The sequence below is a fragment of the Melozone crissalis genome, unplaced genomic scaffold (assembly GCF_028551555.1).
Source record: "Melozone crissalis strain CALT ecotype California unplaced genomic scaffold, PUWL_Pcris_2 ptg000006l_1, whole genome shotgun sequence".
Lineage (NCBI taxonomy): Eukaryota > Metazoa > Chordata > Aves > Passeriformes > Passerellidae > Melozone > Melozone crissalis.
The window spans coordinates 1,603,911-1,630,472 of NW_026535784.1; the positions used below are offsets into that span (position 1 = coordinate 1,603,911).

The window sequence follows — 26,562 nt, forward strand, 5'->3', positions numbered from 1 at the left end:
GGACCTGGCAGGAAAGCTGTCCAGATCAGCAACCTCACTGATTTGATTTCAAGCCTACATAATTATTTTACCAAAGCAATCCCTACCTATCTGAATGCATTTTATTCTCTTTGGCCAACAACAAAGATACTCCTCCTTTGTCCTCACTGACAGCTCTCATTCAATGAACCTGTTGCTTTTGGTTTGAGAATGACACTAATTTAGAGAAAGACTGGAAACCTCCACAGGCCATGTCCAGTCCTCAGGGGTTATTTATCCTGTATCAAATACCCAATGCTCCTTCCAGAGAGGAACCAAGGCATTACAGACAGCTCAGGCCCTGCTTTTTAACTGTGCATGGTTTCTTTACTTTCTCTTTTTTCCATGGATTATCAAAGCCTTTTAGTCAGGCTGTAAACCTCAAAGAGGGAAAGGCAGAGAGCATCACTGCCGGCAATGACCATGCCACCTAAAGAGGGTGAAAGCCTAAAATAAAAGGAATGTGTGAGATCTGCTGTTCCTCCAGCTCTGTTTTAGCACCTGCAGGAGCTAAGGGTACCCCAAAGCTTTCCTTGGCTGTCGCAAAGTGTCATCCATAATTTAGCTCTGGAGGAAAACAAATGCTTCCTGAACTACACTAAACATGAATGGCAAATAAAATTAAAGCTTAATTGAAAGTTACATTAAGATTCTTGCTAATGCAAACCACCTGTTTTAGGGGTAATGCTGCAAATGAAACTAGCAGGTTGATGGGGAAGAGCATTAGAAGAAGAATTGCAAATCAAAACTGCTTTAATGAAGGAGCTTTACTTTGAGCAATGAGAATTTCAGAAGGTTTCAGTATTTACATACCGGAGGACACAAAATTAATGAAACATTGAAATAAACAACGATAAAGATCAGAGCGAGGGCTTTGAGGATTGTGGAGTCTTCTTAAAAATGCAATTCCTGGCAGTTTGCAAAATATGGGCTAATATTTCACACTTGGATAGCCACATTCAGCATAAGAAAAAACAAGAGCCATTCCTCAGCACAATCTCAGCCTGGTGTAAAATTCATCTGACCCTGAAACACAGCTGACACCAGGTGGCTCCACCTGAACTCTGCCTACAAACAAGACAGGAAATACCTGCGGGGTAGGGAAAAGACCCATTTCCAGCTTCACTGCCAGCTCTGCTGAGCAAGGAGATGTGAAGGGAGTTTGCCCTCCTACATCCCTACAGACCTTTTCAGCATATCACTGGAAACCAGTGGGAACTGTTCCCAGGTCAAAGGAGGCAATTAGTCTATCACACAATCCTTTGGGAAACCCTTGGGCTGCAGAGGGAGACAGAGAAGTCTTTTGATGCCTGTGAAAAAACAGAGCTTCAGCTATTCCCTCAAAACAGCTCAGGATAGAAGAAAAGGTCTCTAAAAAATCAGTAGTCCCAGGTCTGATATACAAGGCACCTGAATCCAAGAATGTGGCAGTTCCCAGAGGTTAAACAGGAGCACAGTTGTCCTCCCACATTTATCAGAAATCTCACTTCATGCAGCACTGCAGCTCTTCACTGGAGCACTAAAATGAGCATTTTCCTTCCAAGGTTGGATGCAGTCATCCTGGCAATGGGAATTTAAGAAAAGCAACAGAAGGCAGAGAGGGAGGGAGGGCCCCAAAGGAAGGGGTTCATTAAAGAGCACCTCAGCTAATGGCTGACATCTCATTCCTTCCTGGGGACTGCACCTGCAATGGATCTGTACAGAGCAGATGGAGCTGTGACACCTGGATTTCTCCTGTGGAGCCAGGTTGGGAGATCTGAGAATGTTCAGCCTGGAAAGAGAAGGCTCTGGGATGACCTTATAGCCCCTCTCAGGGCCTAAAGGGGCTCCACAAGAGCTGGAGAGGGATGGGGGACAAGGGCCTGGACTTCCAGGGCAGGAAGGAATGGCTTCCCACTGCCAGAGGAAAGGGTTAGATGGGATTTGAAATTCTTCCCTGTGAGGCCATGGCACAGGTTGCCCCGAGAAGCTGTGATTGCCCCATCCCTGGAATTGTTCCAGGCAAGGCAGGATGGGGTTTGGAGCACCCTGGGATAGAGGAAGGTGTCCCTGCCCATGACAGGGCTTTCAATGAGATGGTCTTTAAGGTCTCTTCCAATCCAAACCCATCTGTGATTCCAGGATTCAGTGTGCCAGTCCTGGATCACAGCCAAAAGAAATACAGCCACCTGGATCACTACCAAAAGAAAGCACCACAGGCCAAATTCTGGTTTAATTACAGCACATTTGAGCCTGTCCCCAGTTTCCAGGTCCCCCATGAGTGACAGCTTCTGCACTTGCCTTCCTGACACCTCCTGTGCCACCTGCCATCCACTGGAGGGCCATGAATTGTTTCACCTTGCAGCTCAGCACTCACCCTTTCAGCAGAGGAACCAGAGAGCAATGCAGCATTTGGAGTGGGCTCACCAGGACCCTCCTGTCAGGGCAAACAGCATCTCTGGAGACAAAATAACTATGACAACACATATGTGACTGAGCTAAACAATCCACAGATTGTCTTTCAGGTCCCTCCAAACCTGTTTGTTCCATGAACTATCTGAGTAAAAAGGGATAAAGATATAAAGGAGACTATATAGATAGACCATCCTGAAATAAATCAAGTAGAGGAAACCAGAAGAAAGTTTAAGAAACTAAAATTGAAGACACAGAGGCAATTTTAGCTATTTTTCCATTACAGCCTTTATGAAATCTGAGTGAAAGGCAACAATTTCAGTGAGTTGAATGTTTCCCACTGGTTCTCAAATGCACTTCAAACAGTGGGAGCTATGCAATGCTGCTGCAGCCTCCACCACGCTGCACATGCAGAGGCACTTTTTGAAGCCCACCACGACAATGAATTGCCAGGAAAATGATATATAGTGAATAGCTAATGAGATTTTGCAAATGGCACATTTTGTATGCAAGGGCTGCAAAATTCCTTCGCCTCTTTTTGTTTCTTGAAGCATTTGGTTCATAATTAACATTTAAGTGTGTTCAAATCAAAATCCTTCAACCAACACGAAGGAAAGACGGGAGGCAATTGCCAGTTAATGATACAATTACAAACTGGTTTTGCCTTAATCAGCTCCTAAATGTCTTACACATTCTCAGAACGTAGAGATCAATGCGAGATGCTTGGAATCTGAGAGGAAAAAATCAAATATCAAATGGGACAGAATGTTAGTGAATATAAACAATAGTTTGGGTATGAAACAAGACTATACCACGAATTTCTATTTAGTGAGTGGTAGCAAACACCAACAGCAGTAAATGTTTGTGATGAAGCAGAAATCTTACAGCCAGGGGAGAGTTTCCTGTATTAGCAGATGGAATTTTCACCCTCCTGTACACTCTGGAGAGGAATTCGCTCACAGGACTTGGCCCCAGGTAAATACATCCAAGTTTAAACAGTGTTAAAACCAGCTGACATTTACACAGGTATCTGAGAGAGTTTCAAACTCTCACCATTAGCTACTTGTCAGCTCCAGAAGTGCAGTTTCACCTCAGAGTGAGCTGACTTTGCATGGATTGAAACCCATGAAGAGAACTCCTCTGGAAGTTTCTGAACTGAATTCCTTTGCTTCTTACTGTGCTATTGTACAGCAGATTATTTACAGTCAATGTCTCTCTTCTACTCTGAGCTAAGTTTGGAAAGAATAACAAAGCAAACTCACAATGAAGATTAAGCAAAGAGGAAGAATAGTGGGGGAAAGATTACTATTACATTTGCATAAGTGTAAAAAAATCTCAATTGTTCAACGCCCACTAATGTCCTTTCCTAAAGGGTGCACTCCCAGTTTGGGGGAAGACAGGGAATGTTTAGAGCCAGGCTGAGGACAGGAAGGTAAGCAGCTGGAGTTTGCTAAATGCTGCAAAATTCCATGTGTCCAACATTTGCAGCAAAGATGAGCTCACAAAGCAGAGAGAATGGAAGTATCCACACACTATTGACAAGACCCGACCGGGATTTTCAGGAAAGCTTGGCAAAGTAAGGCTTTAAGTGAACTCCTTATGCTTGGAACTGCTCAGAAAGGAGAAATTAGGAAGAAGATTGCTGTATTTTGAAGGCTTTCTGCATTTTGCTGCTTTAGTTCTTTTACTGAATGATCATTTTAAGTCATTGACCAGGCAGGGAAAGACATCCCAAACTAACATACTTTAAAAAAATAAATGAACTGAAGTGGTTTGAAAAAGAGGTGGAGCAAGACAAAGAAAGAAGAGCCAGAACTGAGCATTGGCAGGGACACAGCCATCTCTTACACAAAGGAACATTTACACTTTCCAAGTGCAGATTTTAACAGGCAAGGAGGCAGAATAAATAAGAGACAGATTTCAATCAAGGACTTCAAGATAAAGTTTGCAATACTTAGAAAAACAAAATAAGGTGGATTGTAGAATTGCTTTGCAGTAAAAACTACATTTATAAAGTTTTCTGTTGCAAGATTTTGCATAGACATAAACACTCATGTTTAAATACATCCGTTGTATTGAAATTGAAAATAAGCCAGGACTAGTGAGTGCATGCACAATGACAGTTTACTAAGATAGTCAAACAAAGAATAAACCCCTAAAATATGATTTGGACATGCTGCACTGCCCAGGAGCAGCCCAAACACACGCATGAGCTGCCAGGTGATGCACATTTGTGAGGACAGAATCATTTCCAGCAGCTTGGCAGGAGCAGAGTTTTCCTGCCTTCGACATACTCTATTAAAATCAGTGTAATTTCCACAGGAAATTGAAACATGTTCTGTCACTGTGTGACAGTTTAATAGTGGAGTTGCAGTGAGGAATACTGGAGGAGACCAGCTAGGAGATAAGAGAACAGTTTGCATCCTGCCCATACTGCAACATGGAGTTTTAATTAACGAGCCAGTCTGCCCTGAAGGACTGATCCCAACAGCACAGGAACTTTTCTGCAGGGAAATCAGGGATGAACCCCTCGGAAAAACAAATGAGAGAAGGAAAGTATAGGGAAGTATAATAGAAGGAAATTATTCCTGAGAAGAATGTAGCATGGGATGAGTCAAGGACTGATGGCAGAAGTCTTAAAATCACAGAATCAGAGAGTGAGGTGGGTTGGAAGGGATCCTAAAGCTCGTCTCATTCTAGCCCCCTGCCATGGGCAGGGACACCTTCCACTACACCAGTGTGCTCCAAGCCCCATCCAGCCTGGCCTGAAACACTTCCAGGGATGAAGCAGCCACAGCTTCTCTGGCATTTGTCAAAAAAATCTTTGTCCCAAAAACCTGTACCATGATTTAGCTTCTATTTTATCATATCAAACACAAACTACAGAGAGCCACGACTTCACAAAAATGAAGAAAACTGGGGCATGGAAAGGACAGGTAGGGACACAGATTGCAGCTGAGGGAAGGTCAGTCCCTCACAGCAGATTGCACAAGACCTGAGAGGACACTGTGGGTCCTGGGTTTTAGCTATGCACTGAAGAGAAAACTAACAGAAATTCTATGGACCACAGATTGCTGGTGGTTGACAGACTTTTTCACAAAAACTGTGTCTCAATGAATAAGAGCTGATGCTATTTTAGACTGTTTTGACAAGTAATAAAGATATTAAGAAGAGCTGGTCATAAAACATTAACTTGGATTGAGTGCATACAAGCGCATTCACATTAAATTAAGGATAAAGAGAGGTTAAGTGTTGTAAGAGAATCAAAGTTCACTCTTTAACTATGAGAAATGAAATCAAACAGTAAAATCAAGTGGATAAGGAGATCAGGAATGGGAAAGCTGCCATCTAAATATTTCTCTCAGGTCAAAGATGAAAAACTATTTGAAAGTTGCATCCTCAGAGCTAACCTCAAAAGGGACATGAGGATCAATTAGAGAGACTCTGTATTAAGGAGAGGAAAGGATTCATTAGCAATGTCTTGAAAGTCAGCAAGAAGCAGAGAGATAAAATAAGAGCTGTCAGAAGTCAAGCTGTGCCATTGCTCAGCAAATGAAAACAAAGCAGCAAGAGATGTTTCAGCCATACAAGTAAAGGAAACCAGGAGGGGAAGGGAAGAGGGGACGCTGTAAGGAGAGGTAAGTGAAAAACCAATCAGCTGTATCCCTAACACACAGTTCTGCAGCAATAAATAACAAAGAAATAAATCAGGGTAAGGTACAGCCTGGCACTGATTATGGAAATTCAAATATCAATCAAAATAACCCATAAGGTTAAAAAAAAAGAATTACTTTTTTTCTTGACTCCTGCATTTATGAATTTGATGAAAGAGAAGCTCAAATATTTAAATAAATCATTGCATAAGTGCTCACCTTTGTACACAGATGCTATTTCCCCTATGACAAGTAGTACTTACATGAAAACAAGGAGGTTTGGGACTTGCTACTTGAGTATCCAATACAAAGATTTTACATTGCAGCTCATCAGCTCCTCCATATTTAAAACTCAGGATTTGAAAATAAACTAAAACTTTACCAGCTTATGAGGTAAAAACTCTCCAGCTGCAAACTGATTATCAAAACTCTAAGTGATATTAAAAAGAGTCCAAAGCCAACCTGCCAAATCTTCAGTCTGCAATCAACAAGACAAAGTTTCCCAAGTAATTAAAACCCAGTATCTTTAGGAAAAGGTGATAAGAACATTTCACAAGTATTCCTAATACTTTTTTTTAAATTCAGGAAAAATATCACTACAGCTTAAGGATCTTTTTTCCAGGTGGATCTCATTTTCTTGCTCAGTATTATCCTGTGCATTATTTTTGTTGAAAGAGTGAGTTTGCCTGACCAATATGTTTGAAACACTGAGTGCATTGATGTGAAATGTCAGCTTTCACAAAACAATCGCATGAACAAGGCTGAAGATGGAAGGATTTGGGTTCCCATATTTGACCAAGTTTCTTCAATGAGGCAGAATTCAAATATGCCAAGCTTTAGTTGAGCTCTGTGGCTGCTCATCCCAGTAACTCTGGAGTTGGACAGGGCTGGAGAAAGCTGGGCCAGCCAAAGCTGTCCTTGCCCATGGCACCTTTAAAGCCCCTTCCAACACAAACCATTCCATGATCTCCACTCCAGACCTCCAAGGATTTTGTCCTTCAAACACCCACATCACTCTGAGCACGCAGGGAGCTGATACTTGACCAGCCCACAGCAAGAAGGTGGCTGAGGCTGCTCTGAATTGTGAGCTGCCTCAGCAGTTGCAGGATCTGTAACTGCAATCACAGAGTGATTCTGTCTGATTTTATCACCATCAATCACAGAGTGACTCTGTCTGATTTTATCACCCCCAATCACAGAGTGATTCTGTCTGATTTTAGGACCACCAGTCAGAGAATTATTCTGTCTGATTTTATCACCACTAAGCTCCATCTGTGCTCATTCTGCACCACTTCATCCCCACGGCCAGCCTGGTGCCCCAGGCACTGCCTGCCAACCACCTACCCCTAATAAAGGGGAAGGATGAGCTGCTGGTCCTGCACGTGCCACCAGCCAGAGGCAGCAGCAAGAGAAAGGGGGTGGCCCTTGAGCTGGGCCTTTTGAGTGCCAGGCACTAAAGAGCTCCTAAAGCATTTCCTCTGTCTGCTCTTTCCAGGCTTCCTTTTCAGCTTTATCAGTCTTTTTCTACAACACCAAGATCTGCACATTTGAAGTCAGACACCTTGTCAAACATGGCCCTGTTAATAAATGAGTGTCTCTATTTCACATCTTCAGATCCACTGGGCTGAGGCATGATCAGAAGATTCCTCACACCCTCTTCCTCTTACCCAGGAACATCAGACTCTGTCTGCTCTGGGATTACACCAGCCTGGCTCAGCTTGGACTCCTCCACACACAGACTGCCACAGTTTTGAGAGAAATAGAAAAAGCACCTTTAAACAATTTGACATATGTTAGCAGCTCCTACCTGTATTTTTATGGGCCAGGTGAAATTGCTGACGTAAACAAAGAAGGTGATGTTCGGGTTGTTGCGGAAATCAAATTTCTCATTGGAGAAACTGTCCTTGTACTCTTTTATATTAGTTCTGGAAACAACAGGAATTTCCTCCCCAGCCTGTGTGCCAGCTGTTGTAAGGAGTAGCAAGAAAAGGTATTTCAAGGTGTACTTAAGAAAACAAACAAAAGGGCAAACCATCCTAAATTCTAATTTTAAAAAATTAACTATTCATTCAAAACCAACTATGTCAAGCTGCACTGCGTTACCAAAACCACTGTGTGCCAAGATGTTGCATTGTAAAAAATCAAATTTGCACTTTCAATGTTTACAAAACAAAACTATAAAAGTTGAAAACATAGGTTTTTTTTAACATTTTACTTCCCCCCTCAGGCTGACAATTTAAGAAGACTATGCAAAAAGTACATAGGTTAAAAACCCCCCAGAGTTTTCCCACTTAAATCTGCCTTTTTCAGAAACTGCTAAATGAAAGAAGCTCCTGAGTTACTCAGATCATCCTCAATTTACCTGCAAAACTTGTGGACCAAGTAATGTTGAGGTTGAAGTTTTTAGATGCATTGATGAACATGTCCAGGTCTCTGTTTTGCTAAAGGAAAAAACAAAAAAGAAACCCCATTTTTAGGATAAGCAGTTTTACTGTACTGCTTCCTGGGAAATCAATGCTAAATAAAATTATCTTGAAATTTGTAACATAAAGAAAGTACATCAAGCTAAAAACTACATAATGTATTTTCTGGAAGAAGTATTCGCCTCCTCAAGGAGCAAAAATATACATAACAAAGGAGTCATGTGTACAGAATATCAATGGAAGAACTGAGACACAAGATGTGGGATGAAAACAAGGAAAACATCTCTGCTCTGGAGCCAGGCCAAGGGAGATGGGATTGCTCAACCTGCAGAAGAGAAGTGCCTGAGGAGTGCCTGAAGGGGCTCCAGGAGAGCTGGAGAGGGACTGGGGACAAGGGATGGAGGGACAGGAGGCAGCGAATGGCTCCCACTGCCAGAGGGCAGGGATGGATGGGAGACTGGGAATTGTTCCCTGGCAGGGTGGGCAGGGGCTGGGCTGGAATTCCCAGATTTTCTGGGGCTGTCCCTGGATCCCTGGCAGTGCCCAAGGCCAGGCTGGACACTGGGGCTGGGAGCAGCCTGGAACAGTGGAAGGTGTCCCTGCCATGGCAGGGGGGTTTGGAGCAGGATGAGCTTTAAGGTCCCTTCCAACCCAAATTGGTCTGTGATTTAAAAAAAGCTGGAATGGCTCAGAGGTTGTTCCAACAACTGATAAGAATCAGCTGTGGCTCTTTATGAGATCTTCCTGTGATGATTTGGGACTGCACAGCCAAGCCACAGTCAAAAAACTCTGGGTGCTTCATGGAGCAGGACATACCTTCCATATCACAGGAGTACACCCAAAGACCCACAGAACTGTAACAACTCATTGCCTCCAGGGCCAAGAGAAGAGAAAGGACAAAGTTAAAAGGGAAAAATAGAAAATGTACCTCTTCAGGTGTTGCTACAAAGTTGATTGCTGTGTAATAGCGATCGTCCTCCTGGGAAAGGCTGAAGGTGAACTGATAGTCAATGAGCAGAGTATCTGTAAGGAATGCAGGGAGACAGTTATCCCATCTCCTGGAATAAAGTAACTTCTGTAAAGCAAGGCATGATGTCACTGAAGGGTTTCTTGGACAACCAGGACACGACACTATCATGACACTGCTACAAATTACTTCAGCCTACATATGATCCCACATAAGGAACAAAAAACTCCAGGAGCTGAGCCTAGCTAGAGAGGGAAGAGAGCTGGCTTATACTTGCCAGGCAACAGCCTCCAGCCTTGATCTAAATCAATATTCCTACCTATACACTGTAAGAAACATGCCAAAAGATTTACTTTTCCAGCCTGCAATACCTCTGTGATCAAAGGGAATAGCAGAAAAGTTCAGTAGCTGTGTAATTCCCACTTGGAACGGGACAGTGGTCCCCCCATTCCAGGTTTCTGTACATCAGCAGATTTTCCTGGAGAGGTTCTACAGAGCAGCTGGTTGGTGATGAACCCAGCTGCCACCCTGCTCTGGGACACACCCCACCCAGGCATGCCAGGAGCAGCCTCTGGTCTGTCTGTCTGTCCTTCCCTGCTCCCGTCTGCCCGGGCTGGTGTGAGCCACAGCCACCTGTGGGGTGCACTCACCCACCCCAGTACCCTTCCACTCCTGCACACTGCTGTGACTTGTGCACATTGCTGAAGCCATGCAGAGATATTCCCAGCAATAATAACCAGGAACTGACACACCAGGTGCTGTTTTCCTCTCACTGCCTCCCAGTGACCCCTCATTGACTGACACAAGTCAGACAAGCTGCTGGTGTCCATCAGACACAGCACAGAGAAACAGTCAGGGAATGAAACCAAGCAAGAGTGGATCTGGGCAGCACAAGGTTCTTCCTGTAAGAGCTGCAAAGCTTTGCCTTTCTCCGCTTTTCATCCCTGCCATTTCAGCAAGGAATTTGGTCATTCTTACACAGAGATGCCATGAGGAGCCAGCAGTGCCCTTGTTTGGCCACACAAGCAGAATTCAAATAAGCCAAAACCAGGCAGTTGATAATTTCTGTGCTGGACAAAACCACTACTGGAGACTTTATGTAATTTAAGATTCCATCTCTCCACGCCTGCCAGGCTGCTGATTGCTAATATTTGCAAATAGAAGCTGGAAAGTTTCCATTAGGTAATCTGAATCTTGGCAAAGGATCTTCTGGAACTGCATGGGAATCCAACTGCTCATTTCAGAGGAAACGTGGCAATTTTGAAATCCATTCTAACCTGGACCAGAATTTAAAATAAACAGTATTTTGCATTTCTAAAAATTCTAAGGACACTCCTTGTTTTTTACCTGTTAGGAATATAGTTTAGAGTGCTCTCCAAAAGACCAGATTTCATCTCAGTCACATGAAAAACATTCAAAACATTGTTCAAAAGATCTAATCATCACATGGACCTTATCAAGAAAAGTATTTTCATTCTCTTTAAACAACGTATTTGAGAAAAGTGAAGGTTTTTACAGCTATTTTTTAGTCCTTTCCTTAATCCCCCATACTTTAAACATATGCTGAGGCAACTGAAACAAGTTTTAAATAAGTTATTTTAAACTTCAAGCACATTTTTTATCTCCAAACAAAATCCCAAGGGTACTCACAGTAACACGTTCCTTTAAGTGGATTTCCTTGATATCTGTTTTCAACTTCACACCTAAAAAGAATATACATTTTTTAATAAATGGAATTTTTTTTGCAGTTCTATTTATTCCCAGCCACTAAATACCAGAAAACACAACTTGTGCTGAGAGCAGTACACAATTAAAGATGAATGTCTGAGCTAGACTGGGCTGATGAAGAAATTTCATGTTCGGTCCAAGTCCAACTCATATGCAGTAAAAATGCAATATAAAATTCTGGATATTAACGTTTGCATCCACCTGGAAGGTATTTATTAGCTCTCCACAATGCATGGAACTGGATTAGCTTAGTCATTTATGGCTATTCCAGGTTCTATCCTATAAATGTTTACTCATGTGAGCAATGCTTTAAAAATAAACCTGGCAATGAAATTATTTGGAATTAAATTATTTCCCCTAACATTACACTAAAAGCATTTCTGTTATGTTACAGAAAAACCTCCAGCAAATTTGTTGCTCTAAAACTGCTCCATTAAACTGCTTGAATGTCAAAGGCTCATTTCGGATATATTTACACTCGTACTGAACAGCATCAGAGAGCACGGACAGTAAAATGAGCACGGACGGTGAAATGCGCCGGGTAAAAAGAAGATATTGAAGGATAAAGCAAAGCAGAGAGAGCCCAGAGGAGGCCGCGGAGCTGCTGCAGGGCTGGAGCCCCTCTGCTCTGGAGCCAGGCTGGCAGAGCTGGGAATGTTCCCCTGGAGAAGGGAAGGCTCCAGGCAGAGCTCAGAGCCCCTGGCAGGGCCTGCAGGGCTCCAGGAGAGCTGGAGAGGGACTGGGGACAAGGCCTGCAGGGACAGGAGCCAGGGAATGGCTCCCACTGGGAAAGGGGAGATTGGGCTGGGATCTTGGCAAGGAATTGCTGGCTGGGAGGGTGGGCAGGGGCTGGGCTGGAATTGCCAGATTTGCTGTGGCTGCCCCTGGATCCCTGGCAGTGCCCAAGACCAGGTTGGACACTGGGGCTTGGAGCACCCTGGGACAGTAGGAGTTTTCTGCCATGGCAGGGAGTGGAACAAGATGAGCCCAGAGTCTCTTCCAACCCAAACCATTCTGTGATTCTATGTATAGTTTGGGGCGTGGGGATTTTTTCAGCCATCCCTTCTGCATGATATTCCCAGTTGAAATGTTTTTAAAATTGGAATTCTTCAGGAAATCATCCTGTTCATGATATTCCCCAGGGGACCCACGGCTGGCTGCACCCTCAGTGCAGTCAGTCAACTGTTAGGAGGAAGAAATGAGCAGAGACATCATAAACACAACCATTAAAAAATGGGGGGGAGGAGGGTGTCTAAGGTGGTACGTGCACAATTTTTTACTGCAAATAAGAAAGGGAAATGAACTCACAGCTGACACTCATCTCCTTTGATTCCCTTGGTTGTGCAGAAACATTTCCCTGTGTTTGTGTTGCAGACGGACGCGTGGCCATTGCACTTGCAAGCTGTTGAGCAGAGGGGGAGAAGATGCAACGTTGAATGAAGAAGAGAAGCAAATTCAATAGCAATTAAGTCCTTTAGTTATCAAACTGAGATACATCAACAATTAACGTGCAGATGAAAACCCATTTGGTGTCCTTTGCTTTCTTTGTGCTACAGAAGGCAGATGAAAATAGAACCGTGCGTCAAAACAGAGCAAGCACAGGCTACCCAGGACTGGTGGTTTGTATGAAATCATCATCAGATTCAGCTTTTTAGCCTCAAAAATTCATTTAACTTCCTCTCCTATTGTTAGACAGCAGGGCTGATATCATAACTAGGAAGGAAAAGACAATATTTGAAATAATTTTGGGCTTGTTAACACATTTCAGTCAAACTCAAAACTCTTGAGAAAAGAATTGGGAAAATAAAACAAAGCCCATGGGACTTCAGGGGCTTTTTCCAGAAATAAATAAACAGACCTTGGGAAAAATAATATTTCATCAGTCCTACTGAGGAAACAATGTCATCATCAACAGCATCAGCAGAAAACATCTGGTGCTAAGATGGTGATGATGTCTATGCTGGGACTAGTTGGGGTGCATTCCCCAATATATTTTAGGATAACTTTGTGCTGAATGTCATTGAGTTGTGGCTGAAGCAAACCTGCACAGCCCTGAACAACTTCAGGTTTGGGGCATGCCCAAAACAGACCATCTCATTCACCTGAGTCTGCTCAAGATCCAACCCAAGGTAGAATGGTGAGGACATACAGGAGATTTTCTTCATAAAAGTCCTTCTGATTTAAGCTAAATGCTGATATTGACACACTTTGAGACCTTTCTTTACAAAGATGTAGAGGAGAAACATTCACAAAAACCCCAAAACCAAACCAACAAGTAAGAACAAAGCCTACACAGCCAGTTGACTTTGACATCTTGTTCACTATCACTGCAAGAACGGCTTTAACAACTTCTGGCATGTAGGTGCCATTTAGGAGTCACTCTGCCAATGCAGGTGCATCCATCTGGAGCTGTGCACAGCAGAGTGTACAATATAAGGGAAAAACTACACAAAGCAAAGATCCCTTGTTTATGGTCCTTGAGCTTGCTGGGAACAAGATGCTTTAAAGGCCAGAGCCGCCTTGTTAAGACGACATATTCCTCCTCATTAAGCAGCCATGCCAATCAATGTACCAGCAGATTCTTAGACATCAAGTCCCCATCCTGAATATCTCTGCCAGCTTTGGACCTTATTTTAGGAATCCTTTTGATATCTTCTTTCTGTTGGCATACAATGGAAGCTATACTGTATCAGGGACACTTAATTGTGCTTCTCAGATGTGGATGAGTGGTTTCCTAGCAGCAACACAGAGCAAAATAGGAAGAAGCAAAAAGGCCTATTGTTGGAACAAGGAGACTGAATGAAAATTCAACAAAGTAATTGTATTCTGTGAAGGAAACACTCTTTTCATTAGTGCCACTTAAAGAAAAATAAGTCTTAGCACTATTGAGAATGTCTTGTACTTCTTTCCTTATGATTTGCACAAGGGAAGCAAAGTGACGTTGGATCAATCTTCAATAAGAACATACATGAAATTTCTCTTGATTTTTTAACCTCGGGTTGTTTAAAGGCACATTGCAGCATCTTGAGCAATAACATTAATTTTTCTTTCCTCTCTGCTCTTTAGCATATCAAGAAGACTGAACACTCAAATCTCTCTATTTAAAACAACAGAATCTATTCTTCTATCCACTTTCCTACAAGCATGTAACTGGAGATCATTCACTAAATAACTGGAATATGCACAGAGACATCTTCTCATGGCTTTTCAGAGAACTTTAAACTTTGGAAACAAACTATTGACAGAATGTTCTAGACAAGCCTGCTGGAGTTTACAAATTACAATTTCCCACTGGAGCCAGATGATAGAGGAGAAGCCCACTAGCACTGGAAATGGCTTTTTGACTGTCAGTCCCGGTAACAGCCTGATGATGAACCATGTTCTACCTGCTGGTGTTCCTCCTACCTTCTCCACAAAGCAGGGCTCCCGGGCTCACTCAGAGATGGTCATGGGGGTCCTCACTGCTCTTTCTGTGTTTGTGATGGGCCAGCTTCCCAATGGCAACACCACCAGCCACCTGCCCAACACTCCATGCCACGTGCTTCAGCTGCCCTGCAGGGCCCCCCAGCCCTGGGAGAGGGAACCAGGCAGGTCCATGGCAGCAGCAGCTCACAGGCCACCAGTGAAGGCTGTGTGGATGTGTTCAGAAGCGCTGCCACAGCTGCAATCTGATTTCAGGCATAATAGTGCCTTCCCTTCACTTGCAAATAACTTCCTTATCTCCCACCAGCATATTTTCATGGGAAACTTTAACCAGAAAATTCAGAAAAATCCTGAATGCAGAGAAAGCACCTTGCAGCTATTTTTACATTTGATGTGCTGCATTTCCTGCCCTTGTTGATTAATACTTCTCTACTTGGACACTTCCTAAAAGCAACCTCTGAGGAGTGATTTACCTGCCATTTAGTTATTATCTGCCTAGCTCTGCCAACACCAGGCCGTATGATGTGATCCAGACAATTTTTTCAGGGAAATAACTGCAGTTTGACAAAATATTTTCAACACAAGTAATATAATCTTGTGTTGGGACTTTTTACAGAAATATGCAGGACTGAAAGCATTGAAATAAAAGAGGGCAAGGTTAGACAGGATATAGGCAAGGAATTGTTCCCTGGGAGGGTGGGCAGGGGCTGGTACAGGTGCCCAGAGCAGCTGTGGCTGCCCCTGCATCCCTGGCAGTGCCCAAGGCCAGGTTGAACATTGGGGTTGGGAGCACCCTGGGACAGTGGGAGGTGTCCCTGCTATGGCAGGGGGTGGCACAGGATGGTCTATTAGAACCCTTCAATCCCAAACATTCCATGATCCCAGGACTCACACTCACTAGGCAGTGAGTGTGCAAGCACACAGATGTTTGTGTGTGTGTCAGGCTGGAGTGTACAACAATAGTCTGCATCCATGGCTGTGACTGTGGGCTCTAAAAACAGAGCAGCACTAAGTATTGCTCACAAATGCACAAAGAGTGAAATCAGCACACTATTAATGGGAAAGGATGGAAGGGCCACAGCTAAGAGAAGGGAGAAAACAGGAGCTAGCTCTGCTACCCATCCTTATCTGAAGAATTCCCCTCTGGAAAGGTTTTCACCAAGCAAAAATGACTAATAGGCAGAAGTCAGCCTGGCTGCATCAGATAGGGTGATTTGCTCTTGCTTTCCCTTTCCCAATCCACTTCAGTCTTTCTGCCCAGATTCCTGCTTCCCTCATTCTTTCCCCTTCCCAGTAAACAGTGTTAAATCACAGCAAATTAAAAACCTGGGTCCAAAGCACTTGAGAGCAAAGCACTTCTGACAGGAGCTACTGGTTCCATCAGATAAGGAACGAACGCTGTTCCACAATCTCTCTACACATTTTCTAATTGCTTTTTCAGGCATCTGGATGATTTCAGTCTGTCATTCATTATCTCAACAACAAACTATTTTGGGACAATCCTCATGCACAAGAGTCCAAAGGAACTTACTCTCCATTTCCACATACATGGAAAAGCGACACCTACCAACAGGCACGTCGTGATGCAGTGATTAAAACTGAAAGCTCAAGGTAGAATTCTGTATTTTCTCAGTCAACTCAGCCTCAATTTATTCATTACTTTCAAGTAAACTTTAGAGCATTTCAAAGTATCTTCACCTGAAATGAGCTTATGAGTATCAGCAGTATTTTATCTGGCAGATAAGGTTGTGAAATCAAGTGTCAGGGATGCACCTTCTCCTCTGAGCCCCTGTGCTGTGTGTTCGAATTCCATATCCCTTTGTTCTAAGGAGGGCAGCTGTATCCCTGTGAGTTTTTCACCCCCTTCTTTGAATCTCTCCATTGGGAAGTTCCTCATAGCCCCAATCATCACCACCTCTCTCTTCTTGAGGAAACACGACTACATGCTGCAGCTACTGACCCTCATGTTCATCCAAAAGGTCAGCACTACTCCCAATAAACATCCTAAATTAATATCCAACTATTTCCTACTGGATTGTGCCACATTTGGAAGAAGCAATAAGAAGTCTTCAATGCCCACTCATTAATCATCCCCCAGTTCATTCTTCCAGGCTGGTCACAAACCACCCACACTCATTTCACAAAAGTACTGACACTGCTCTGAGCAATGTTATTTTTTTTCTACCTTTTCCATCCCTGTATCTAATTGTCTCATTCCACCTCACTATACTCCACTGACATAATCCACTGGGCCAGTGCTGTTTAACATCTCTGCTGGTGACAGGGCACTGGGACTGAGGAACCCACAGCAAGTGTGCTGGTGACAACAAACTGGTAAGGTCAGCATGCAGGAGGGGAGTGGGACATCCAGACAGACCTAGATGGCCCCCAACAGTACCTGGATAGCACAAAGGAGGCCTGGACAGACCAGAGACATGGGACTGTGTGAACCTCATGAAGTTACACAAGGCCAAGTGCAAGGTCCTGCATGGGGCTGGAGCAAGGCAGAGCACAAGCACAGGATGGGTGGGGGAAGGGCTGGAGAGCAGCCCTGGGGAGAAGGACCTGGGCGTGCTGCTGGGTGGGAGCTGGACATGACCCAGCCCAGAGCCCCTGACCCCAGCCCTGGCTGATGGCAAAGGCAAGGTGGGAATTGTGTCCCTGTGCCCCTCCCTCAGGTGAGAGCCCACCTGCAGAGCTGCCCCAGCCCTGGGGCCAACAGCAGGAGGACGTGGAGCTGCTGCAGAGAGCCCAGAGGAGGCCCCGGAGCTGCTGCAGGGCTGGAGCCCCTCTGCTCTGGAGCCAGGCTGGCAGAGCTGGGAATGTTCCCCTGGAGAAGGGAAGGCTCCAGGCAGAGCTCAGAGCCCCTGGCAGGGCCTGCAGGGGCTCCAGGAGAGCTGCAGAGGGACTGGGGACAAGGGATGGAGGGACAGGACACAGGGAATGGCTCCCACTGCCAGAGGGCAGGGCTGGATGGGATCTTGGGAATTGGGAATTGTTCCCTGGGATGGAGGTGAGGCCCTGGCACAGGTGCCCAGAGCAGCTGGGGCTGTCCCTGGATCTCTGTCAGTGCCCAAGGCCAGGTTGGACACTGGGGCTGGGAGCAGCCTGGGACAGTGGGAGGTGTCCCTGCCCATGGCAGGGAATTGGAATGAGTTTTATGGTCCCTTCCAACCCAAACCATTTGATGATTCTTTGATTAAATCTCTTAGGAGCAAGAAGCACCTTCCCTCACTTCTGCACCTCTCACACCTGGTCTCTGGTTTACAGTCTCCCCATGCCAGAGCACTGAAAAATTCACAGCAGTTCAAAACTATACCACAAGGTTGCAGGTCAAAACTCCAAGTCTTCCATGTATATTTGTCAATATTAAATGCATTGGTCTTTCAAGGAAGACTTTTTCCCAGTTTGTTAACTGGATCTTGCACAGCTGAAAATGGTTCTTTGTGCCAAAGAGTCCCAAAGCACTTTACAAACTGAAATGCAATTTTAACAGGGTTCTCCTAATCCTCAACTGAAATCCAGCCAAGCCTTCAGTGAAACATTGCAAGCCTTTATGAAGCAGACAATTTTAACTATAAACACAGAACACATTAACCAAAAGGAATAGAAGGTGAAACTTAGATAAGCAGAAATTTGTTCAACACATTTGGATCAACACTGTTTCTTTTAAATACAGGATCATCAAACACTAAAATACAGACATTTTTCACTGTGGTCATTCCAAGTTTAGAAAGGAGGCCATAAAATCATCTTTACATGCAGTGAAAGCAATTCCACTCAGCGGTCTGAGTGTCTTTGATTTGAAGATACAAGAACTGAGCCTCACCCACAGGAAAGAAAGCATGAATTATCAGGATGTAATTTGTGTTAGGCCAGCAGAGGACTGAGCAGAGCGGGAGCCTCGGGGCTGCACTTACGCTGGCAGGTGCCCCCGTTGGTGGGGTCCCCGTAGTAGCCCGAGATGCAGGTCTCACAGTGCCTGCCCGTGGTCAGGTTCTCACACTTCTCACAGACGCTCTCGTTCACACACCGGCTGTGCCCGTTACACTGGCACGCTGTGGGAAAAGCAAACAGGACACCTCTGAGTGCAGGGGCTCAAACACAGCCCTCAGAGACCCTTGGGAGGCTGTGCTGTGCAGGGGACAAATGAAACCATTTCATGCACCTTCCCGACAGCTTCTCGTCTCTTGCTAGCGATACATGGGCCCAAAGACTGGTGTACATCAAAAAATGGAATTTAGAGCAACACACTGAAAACTGAACTGCAAAACACTACATGCACATTGTACTGCAAGCTGCTGGTGGGATGGATTTACAAGGAACAGAGAGGGGAGTGTGTTACAAGGCTTTGCAAGGGTTTTTCGGGGTGAGAGGGATAGACAAGAATCTTGGCTTCATGATCAGAAGGCTGGATTTATTAATTTATGATATATAATACATTAAGACTATACTATACGGAAAGAGAGAGAAAAGTTCAGAAGCTTGCTAAGCTAAGAATAGAATACGAATCAATAACAATAGTTCTATGTCCAAGCAGAAAACAAGGACAACTCTCCTGTGAGTGGTCAGCACATCCAAACACTCACAGAAGACCAATCACAGCGGCACCTGTTGCATTCCACAGCAGCAGAGAACCATTGTTTACATTCTCTGCCTGGGGCCTCAGCTTCCCAGAAGAGGAAAAATCCCAAAGAAAGGATTTTTATGAAAAAATGTTGGTGACAGGAGTGTTGGTTTTGTGTCAAAATCATTAGTTAAAAATCATCCTAAGCATTATTAACACTTAAAATGACCTTCAAAGGAAGATCTGCCTTTCATTCAAACAGACTTAAAATAAATTAACAAACAAAAGTTAAAATCTCGTAAAGATCTGCAGAGAAAGGAAAAATTTCTCCCAAGTAATGAATGTCTTCATGCAGCAAACCTGCGCAGTTCAGCTGCTTCACAGCCCCTTCCATCTCCAAGTGTGTAATTCCTACTTATATTCCATGCTCTTCTCCCCCCTCCATTACCAGGAGGGAACACAAGACACCGCCATAGTCCTAAAACCTCTCTCCCCTTGCACTCAGTGGAAACGTAGGACAGTGAAACGCTGCTCGTTCACCTGGACACTGGATGAAGGACCAGTTGTAGCTGGTCTCTGCAGGGCACATGCTGACGTTGAGCACAGGCTCCAGGCTGTGTTTCCCTGGCGTGGAGAGGGTGGGCATCCTGACAGGCCCCCGGTAGGAGCCCTCGATGCACTTGCCCTTGCCGGTGTTGCTGGGATCCGTGCACCACCCGCAGCCCGGCTGCTCCAGGCACTGAGCACACGTGCAGTACCCTGAGCAGTTTTCAGCTACAAAAAAACAAACCACGACACAAAATTGTGGAAAAAAGCACAATCTCAAACACAGGCAACAAAAAATGCAGAATGTATTCTATAACTGTGTTTTTATCTCACCAAAATATTTATCTCATCAAATCTAGAAATATTTACTCTGATATTCACAGCAACATGTTCATTCATATCAGCATATTTATTCCAGAATCTAAGATAACTATTAACAAAGGTTCCAATAGTCAATGAGTTACAAAACAGCACAACATACACACAGGTTTTTCGAACCATTACACACCACCTTCTAACACTAGAGGTTAATGTTCCCTCTACAAAACATCTCTGATTTATTTAAAATAGATAGGATGATCAAATGAGCCATCTGGAGGCAAAGGCTAAAAACCAGACAGTTTAGTCACTTGGAGCCTCTTCCTACCACATTTCAGTATCACATGCTATTATTTCAAGTATTTAGCTGAGGCAAAAAGCATAGAATACAAATAGGAAAATAAAATTCCACCCTTTAGCCCCTCCTTTCTCTAATGGGATTGGATTTTAGGGGTGACGAACTCTTAACATACTAAAACTTTTTATATTTCTTTCCCTAGACCATCTTGAAAAATATTTTCTGGATTCTTGGTGTTGCAAGATAAGCAGACTTTCTATTTTGACGTTTAAATAGACAATATTTGCCTTCAAAAAGAAAAAAAAGTTTGTTTTCCATTATTTTAGCTTACTCATCTCCTGCCTCATGCTTCCTCCAACTTTTGACCTCTGGCAATATGGGAAGTTCATACTTTCATGTTCCTTAAATTCATTTTCTTCATCTCTTATTTTGCAACATTTTGAGCTACTTGTGATGCCCCTGCTCACACCCAGCTCCTAAAGAATTCAACATAAATAAAATAATTTCTACATCTTCACTTTTTTAAAACTTAAAATTTTGTTTTAGGTTTTTAGGCCCTTTTACTCCACTTTGAAAGGAAAACACACTATTCGAAAGTGCCATGAAGCTTTTGCAGTTTGCTTTCATCTACCTAAAAGGGGCAAAAAAGTAAATAATTTCTTTAAAATGAGGTAGGAATTCCTACTATAGTCTGTAAGTAGACAACACTTCAGAATAAAACACTTGTGTAAACCCTGATTTGGATTTGAAAATCAGGCAATTGCAGAATGTTTCGGGTTGGAAAGAGGCCATGTTGTTCCACACCCTGCCATGGGCAGGAGCCTCTGGCTGAAGCAGGGTGCTCCAAGGCCCATCCAGCCTGGCCTCATCCCCACCATCCTGGGAATGTCCAGCACAGCCCACAGGGCTCTCCATGGGCAGGAGCCTCTGGCTGGAGCAGGGTGCTCCAAGGCCCATCCAGCCTGGCCTCGTTCCCACCATCCTGGGAATGTCCAGCACAGCCCTCAGGGCTCTCCACACCCTGCCATGGGCAGGAGCCTCCTGCTGGAGCAGGGTGCTCCAAGGCCCATCCGCCTGGCCTCATTCCCTCCATCCCAGGGATGTCCAGCACACCCCTCAGGGCTCTCCACGGCCTGTCCCCCACCCCAGCCCAGCACTGTGACTCACGGGGACAGCTGCTCATGGTGTACCACTCCATGCACTGCCCGTAGGGGAAGGAGGCCACGTAGGCGTTGGAGTCCACGCACTGCTGCATGTTGCTGCACCACATGCACTCGGAGCTGCCGCTGGTGCACTCGGCGCAGGCGGCGCGCAGTGCGCACGGCGTGCGGCACTGCTTGGCGCTGTGGTTGGCTGTGGGGAGGACAACATCAGAGCTCTGCCAGGAACAACCGTGCCCTGCTCCCGCTGGGAATGGACCTAGGGACCATCCCAGCCCATCCCATCCCACCCCATCCCATCCCAGCCCACCCCATCCCGGCCCTGCCATGGCAGGGACACCTCCCTCTGCCCCAGCCTGGCCTGGGCACTGCCAGGGATCCAGGGGCAGGCACAGCTGCTCTGGGCATGGAGCAGTGGTCTCTTTTTCTCTGCAGTTCTGCTGATGCATTCCTTAGTTACCCTCCCCAGCAAAGTGCAGGGCAGAGCCCTGTTTTACATGAGCTCACAGGCACATGCTTTAAGTGATTAGATCAGTTCCAGACATCAAACAAGCACTGAACTAACTCAGCAGATTTGTAGTCTGAGCCAATGCTTTAAGTTTTGCTTCAAGTGACTGTTCTCAGACCATAAAAGCCAGCACAAAGCTTAAACCCAAGTGCTGCAAGTGAAAACATACAGAATTTGAGATCAGGTTCCACATTCAGGATTTGCATCCAGCTCTTCCACAAAGAATGATTTCAACTGCTGCAGTGTACTTAAATTTTTTTTTAATCAACCAACTTCCCTAATACTTAAAGTGGCATTAATTGGTATTCAGAAATGATCAGCTACAATGGAGAATTAACAGACCAAGCCATCTGAAAAGATATGCAATTTCAATAAAGCTGGAAGACTTTTCCCAAAAGCAAATAGATTGTTTTTTTCAAAGTTCTCATATCTCTAAAGTGTCTTGGCCAATTAATTTCAAACTTTGATAAAATCCTCCTCTGGCTACATAGCAGGGGAGGAGAATTCAATCAGAAAGTTACTATTAATTTTTTATTTCTTTGAAACAGGAGAATGCTGCATACCATAATTACCCTAAATGTCATATGTAGGTATGCAATTAAGAAAAAAAATAATTAAAATAATGTATTTCAAATATTACAGTTAACAGCATAAATAGTGAGCTATTTTTAAAAATTCTATTTCCTGCATGAAATACATACACAAGACTCTTGTTCAGAAGTATTTTTCTTTGGCAAAGTCATAATGCAGCTGGTTTAAAATGTAACAAATTGCATTATCTTTACCTTCCAGGAATATAAATCAAGCAGACAGCTGCTGTTACCTGGCCTTTCACAGACAGTGCCGTTGACCTCGTTGATACATGTTGCTGCCTTCAATCCCTGGTGGGAAGGCTCAGCTAAATATCCACAAAATCCAGCATCACTGGGTTCATCGGGGAGCCACTGGACCAGAGTGTTGGTGAAGGGGGACATGTCTTCCCAGCACCAATAGGACACATTGATTTTCCTCAGTCCAACCCATGGAGTCAAAGTTTTGGGCTAGAAATAAAGAAGCAGGTCAAATCTAAAGTAGTGTTGCTGGACAAAAAATTCATAATATAAAGATCTTATAAGACAATTATTTCTAGTGGCAGTTTATTTTTTGGCACACTTTCATTTTGGGGAGGATCATTTGAGCTCTGTTGATATAATACATGGTTTTACCGCTAAAATAAGTAAACATCACCTACTTCAAACCGATTTTATGCACTTTTATACCCTAGAGCTGCAGCTTCCAACAGCAACAGGGTTACAAAGCATATCATGCTAACACCAACATATTTTATTGTTATTACCAAACATCTACATAGAGTTTACTTGAAAAAGGAGCAACTGCAAAGTGGAGCCTCCCCCAGCACAGCCACCAGTACTCCCAGCCCCAGTGTCCAGCCTGGCCTTGGGCACTGCCAGGGATCCAGGGGCAGCCACAGCAAATCTGGGCACCTTGTGCCAGGGCCTGCCCTCACAGGGAATGATTCCCTGCCCTCACAGGGAACAATTCCCAATTCCCAACATCCCATCCAGCCCTGCCCTCTGGCAGTGGGAGCCATTCCCTGGCTCCTGTCCCTGCAGGCCTTGTCCCCAGTCCCTCTGCAGCTCTCCTGGAGCCCCTGCAGGCCCTGCCAGGGGCTCTGAGCTCTGCCTGGAGCCTTCCCTTCTCCAGGGGAACATTCCCAGCTCTGCCAGCCTGGCTCCAGAGCAGAGGGGCTCCAGCCCTGCAGCAGCTCCGGGGCCTCCTCTGGGCTCTCTGCAGCAGCTCCACGTCCTCCTGCTGCTGGCCCCAGGGCTGGGGCAGCTCTGCAGGTGTGGCCTCACCTGAGGGCGGGGAACAGGGACAGAGTCCCCCCTCCCCTGCTGCCCACACTGGGATCAGCTCATGATACACTTTCCCACCTTATAAGCATTCTATCCTAATATCCATTAAAACAGGCTCCTAGTCTCTTTAGGCTCACTTTTCAATGGACTCTGTAGGTGGAAAAAGAACCCTGTAAATTAACAATTCCTTTTTACACTGCGTAAAGATTTAAACATTATGAGGAAAAGGCTACCATGTGTCTTCAGGAATTGACTCTACACTCAGCTACTGGAATATCCAGAAACACCTGGAGCTGTCAGAATCATGTATTTTTTACAGTATCCCAGGCTTGGCTTCCTCATTCTACAAAAGATTTAATGAACAATCTTACTTAAACTGCACCCTACCTTTCCTTGGCTAAATTGACTCCCCTCTAAAACACTGTAAATGTTGAAACTCCACTTTAAAATTACAAAGGGTATCAAGGCAGGGAGTGTTCTTGTTTTAACAGGGGAATATTTCTCTTAAGTACTGAAGCATGTTCTCTCCTGAAAAAAAGCAATCCTATTGCCTCCAACCTCATTTTTCCTAGAGAAAATGCTTCCCACAGTGGCCTCTGGGACCCAGGAGTTGTTATTCTGATGTGCCATCAGGTCACAGCAGCTTTCCAGGCTAATCCAGGATTTTAGAAGAGATGCACAGCATCATTCTTTGTTAGGACTGTAGCACCACCTACACAACCTGCCCTGAACATCTCCCTTCTTCACCCAGGGACTGGAAAAAATATGTATTTATTTCATTGATGCATGCAGAGGGAAAAATTCCAATTCACTTCTCCCCGGGCCTGACAGAAAAGCACCTGCCACTAAATGACACCCAAATAATGCCCAATAAGCCAAGCAGCTCTGTGGAGTGAGAAGGTGACATTTTAAACAGCTGCTTCTCTGAGTGCAGTAAATAACACTTTACATTAAACACCTCCAGTGCCCCAAAGGGGCTTTTATTTATCAAATATTGTGCACAGGCCAGCAGAGGGCTCCTGCTGCAGTCCAGTATTCCACCCGGGAAATGCAGGTGTGATTTCAGCACAGAAAGTGATCCCTTCTAAGGAACTGTGTATGTTTATGTTTATCCTTTCCATTTACATTCTCTACAATTTCAGCTCAGAAGCACCCAGAGGGTACACTTAATTTCAAAAGAAAATCAGTTGGTTTTGGTTAAGAGGCATTTCCATTGTGTACAGAGCACACAATACTCCATCAAGGACTTCTCCACAGCCACAGCTTTATAGAGAGGCACTCACTGAAGACTGAATCTTCTGCAGCTCCTTCAGAACAAATTCCACCTTCTTCTGGGTAGTGAGAGAAGCCAGTAAAGCACCACTGGACCTACAGGACAGTTTGGCATGATCATAGTTCTCCTTGGCGTTGGTGATCCTCAGGCAGGAGTTGCCAACCAAATGCCAGTTTGTTCCGCAGATGTTTTCTGGGGGACAAGGAGGGGAAAGAAACTAAACCCAGAGACACGGGTGATCTTCCCAACAATCAAGGTAGTGAAACAACCATTAAAAAACATAAGCCCAGGTGGGAAAGGAGCCAGTGGCCCCTGGGCTGTGCCAGCTCTGCAGTGGCAGCAGGGCCAGGGCAGTCCCACAGCATCCCTGTGCTGGCACTGCTGGGGCACCTCCAGGGCTGGGGCAGCTCTGGAGAGCTCTGGAGGGGCTGGAGCGTGGCCAGGGCAGGGACAGAGCTGGGAAGGGGCTGCAGAATCCCTGAGGGAGCTGGGAAGGGGCTGCACAATCCCTGAGGGAGCTGGGAAGGGGCTGCACAATCCCTGAGGGAGCTGGGAAGGGGCTCAGCCTGGAGCAAAGGAGGCTCAGGGAGTCCTTGTGGCTCTGCACAGCTCCTGCCAGGAGGGCACAGCCGGAGGGGTCGGGCTCTGCTCCCTGGGAGGAGGGGAAACACCCTAACTTGTTCCAGGAGAGGATTAGGTTGTGAAACAGGGAAAATTTCTTCCCTGGATTTGTTGCCAAGCATTGGAAGGGGCTGCCCAGGTCAGTGGTGGAGTCCCCACCCCTGGAAGTGTTCAGAAAATGAGCACACATGGCCCTTAGTGCTGTGGCTTAGGGCCATGGTGAGGCTGGGGCAGAGATTGATGATGATGACCTTGGAGGTATTTTCCAGCCTTAATGATTCTATGAACCCTACCACTAAGAAATACCCACAACCCCATCCCAAGGCAGTACGACTTAGAGGTGTGCTGAGAAGTGTTGATACATAACAATATTGGAGGAGAAGGAAATCTGTTCAGGGAGCTGAAGTCCGCCATCAGCATTCGTACGTAATCAAAGCACGTATTACAATGTTGTACAGTAAAATTGTTGTAGGAGAAAGAGGGAAAAAAACCTGAATTTGTATTTTGTTGATGTCTTAAAGCCACCTACTCACCCACACTTTGTCAACTGACCTTTTGGCAGGAAAGGGTTGTTGTGCTAATCCTGTCCACAGCACCAACTTCCAGGATTAATCCCTGCTTCAACTGGAGCACAACCTCACTACTGAAGAACTCCTTACACTTTGTGATTAATTATTTCCCTTGCAGAAAAAAACCTGATGGGCATTTCCAATGTGAATTCAGACTTAACAGATGGAAAAGCTCTCAGGGGTCAATTTTTCAGATGATCTTTTTACACATATGATCAGATCATCCCCTTTTCTATATCAAAT

At 44.9% G+C, this 26,562-nt stretch overlaps 1 protein-coding gene across 1 annotated transcript in view; it reads right to left on the reverse strand.

Annotated features, from left to right (window-relative positions):
* ATRN (attractin) overlaps positions 1–26,562 on the reverse strand; it is a 151,594-nt gene that overhangs the window by 55,974 nt on the left and 69,058 nt on the right. The window contains exons 15-24 of the mRNA XM_054292950.1: positions 25,140–25,321; positions 22,824–23,040; positions 21,500–21,685; positions 19,711–19,944; positions 18,524–18,661; positions 12,489–12,582; positions 11,103–11,155; positions 9,414–9,508; positions 8,425–8,503; positions 7,870–8,027 (exon numbers count right to left, since the gene is read on the reverse strand). Coding sequence (XP_054148925.1) covers positions 7,870–8,027; positions 8,425–8,503; positions 9,414–9,508; positions 11,103–11,155; positions 12,489–12,582; positions 18,524–18,661; positions 19,711–19,944; positions 21,500–21,685; positions 22,824–23,040; positions 25,140–25,321 — 1,436 coding nt within the window. The remainder of the gene's footprint in view (positions 1–7,869; positions 8,028–8,424; positions 8,504–9,413; positions 9,509–11,102; positions 11,156–12,488; positions 12,583–18,523; positions 18,662–19,710; positions 19,945–21,499; positions 21,686–22,823; positions 23,041–25,139; positions 25,322–26,562) is intronic.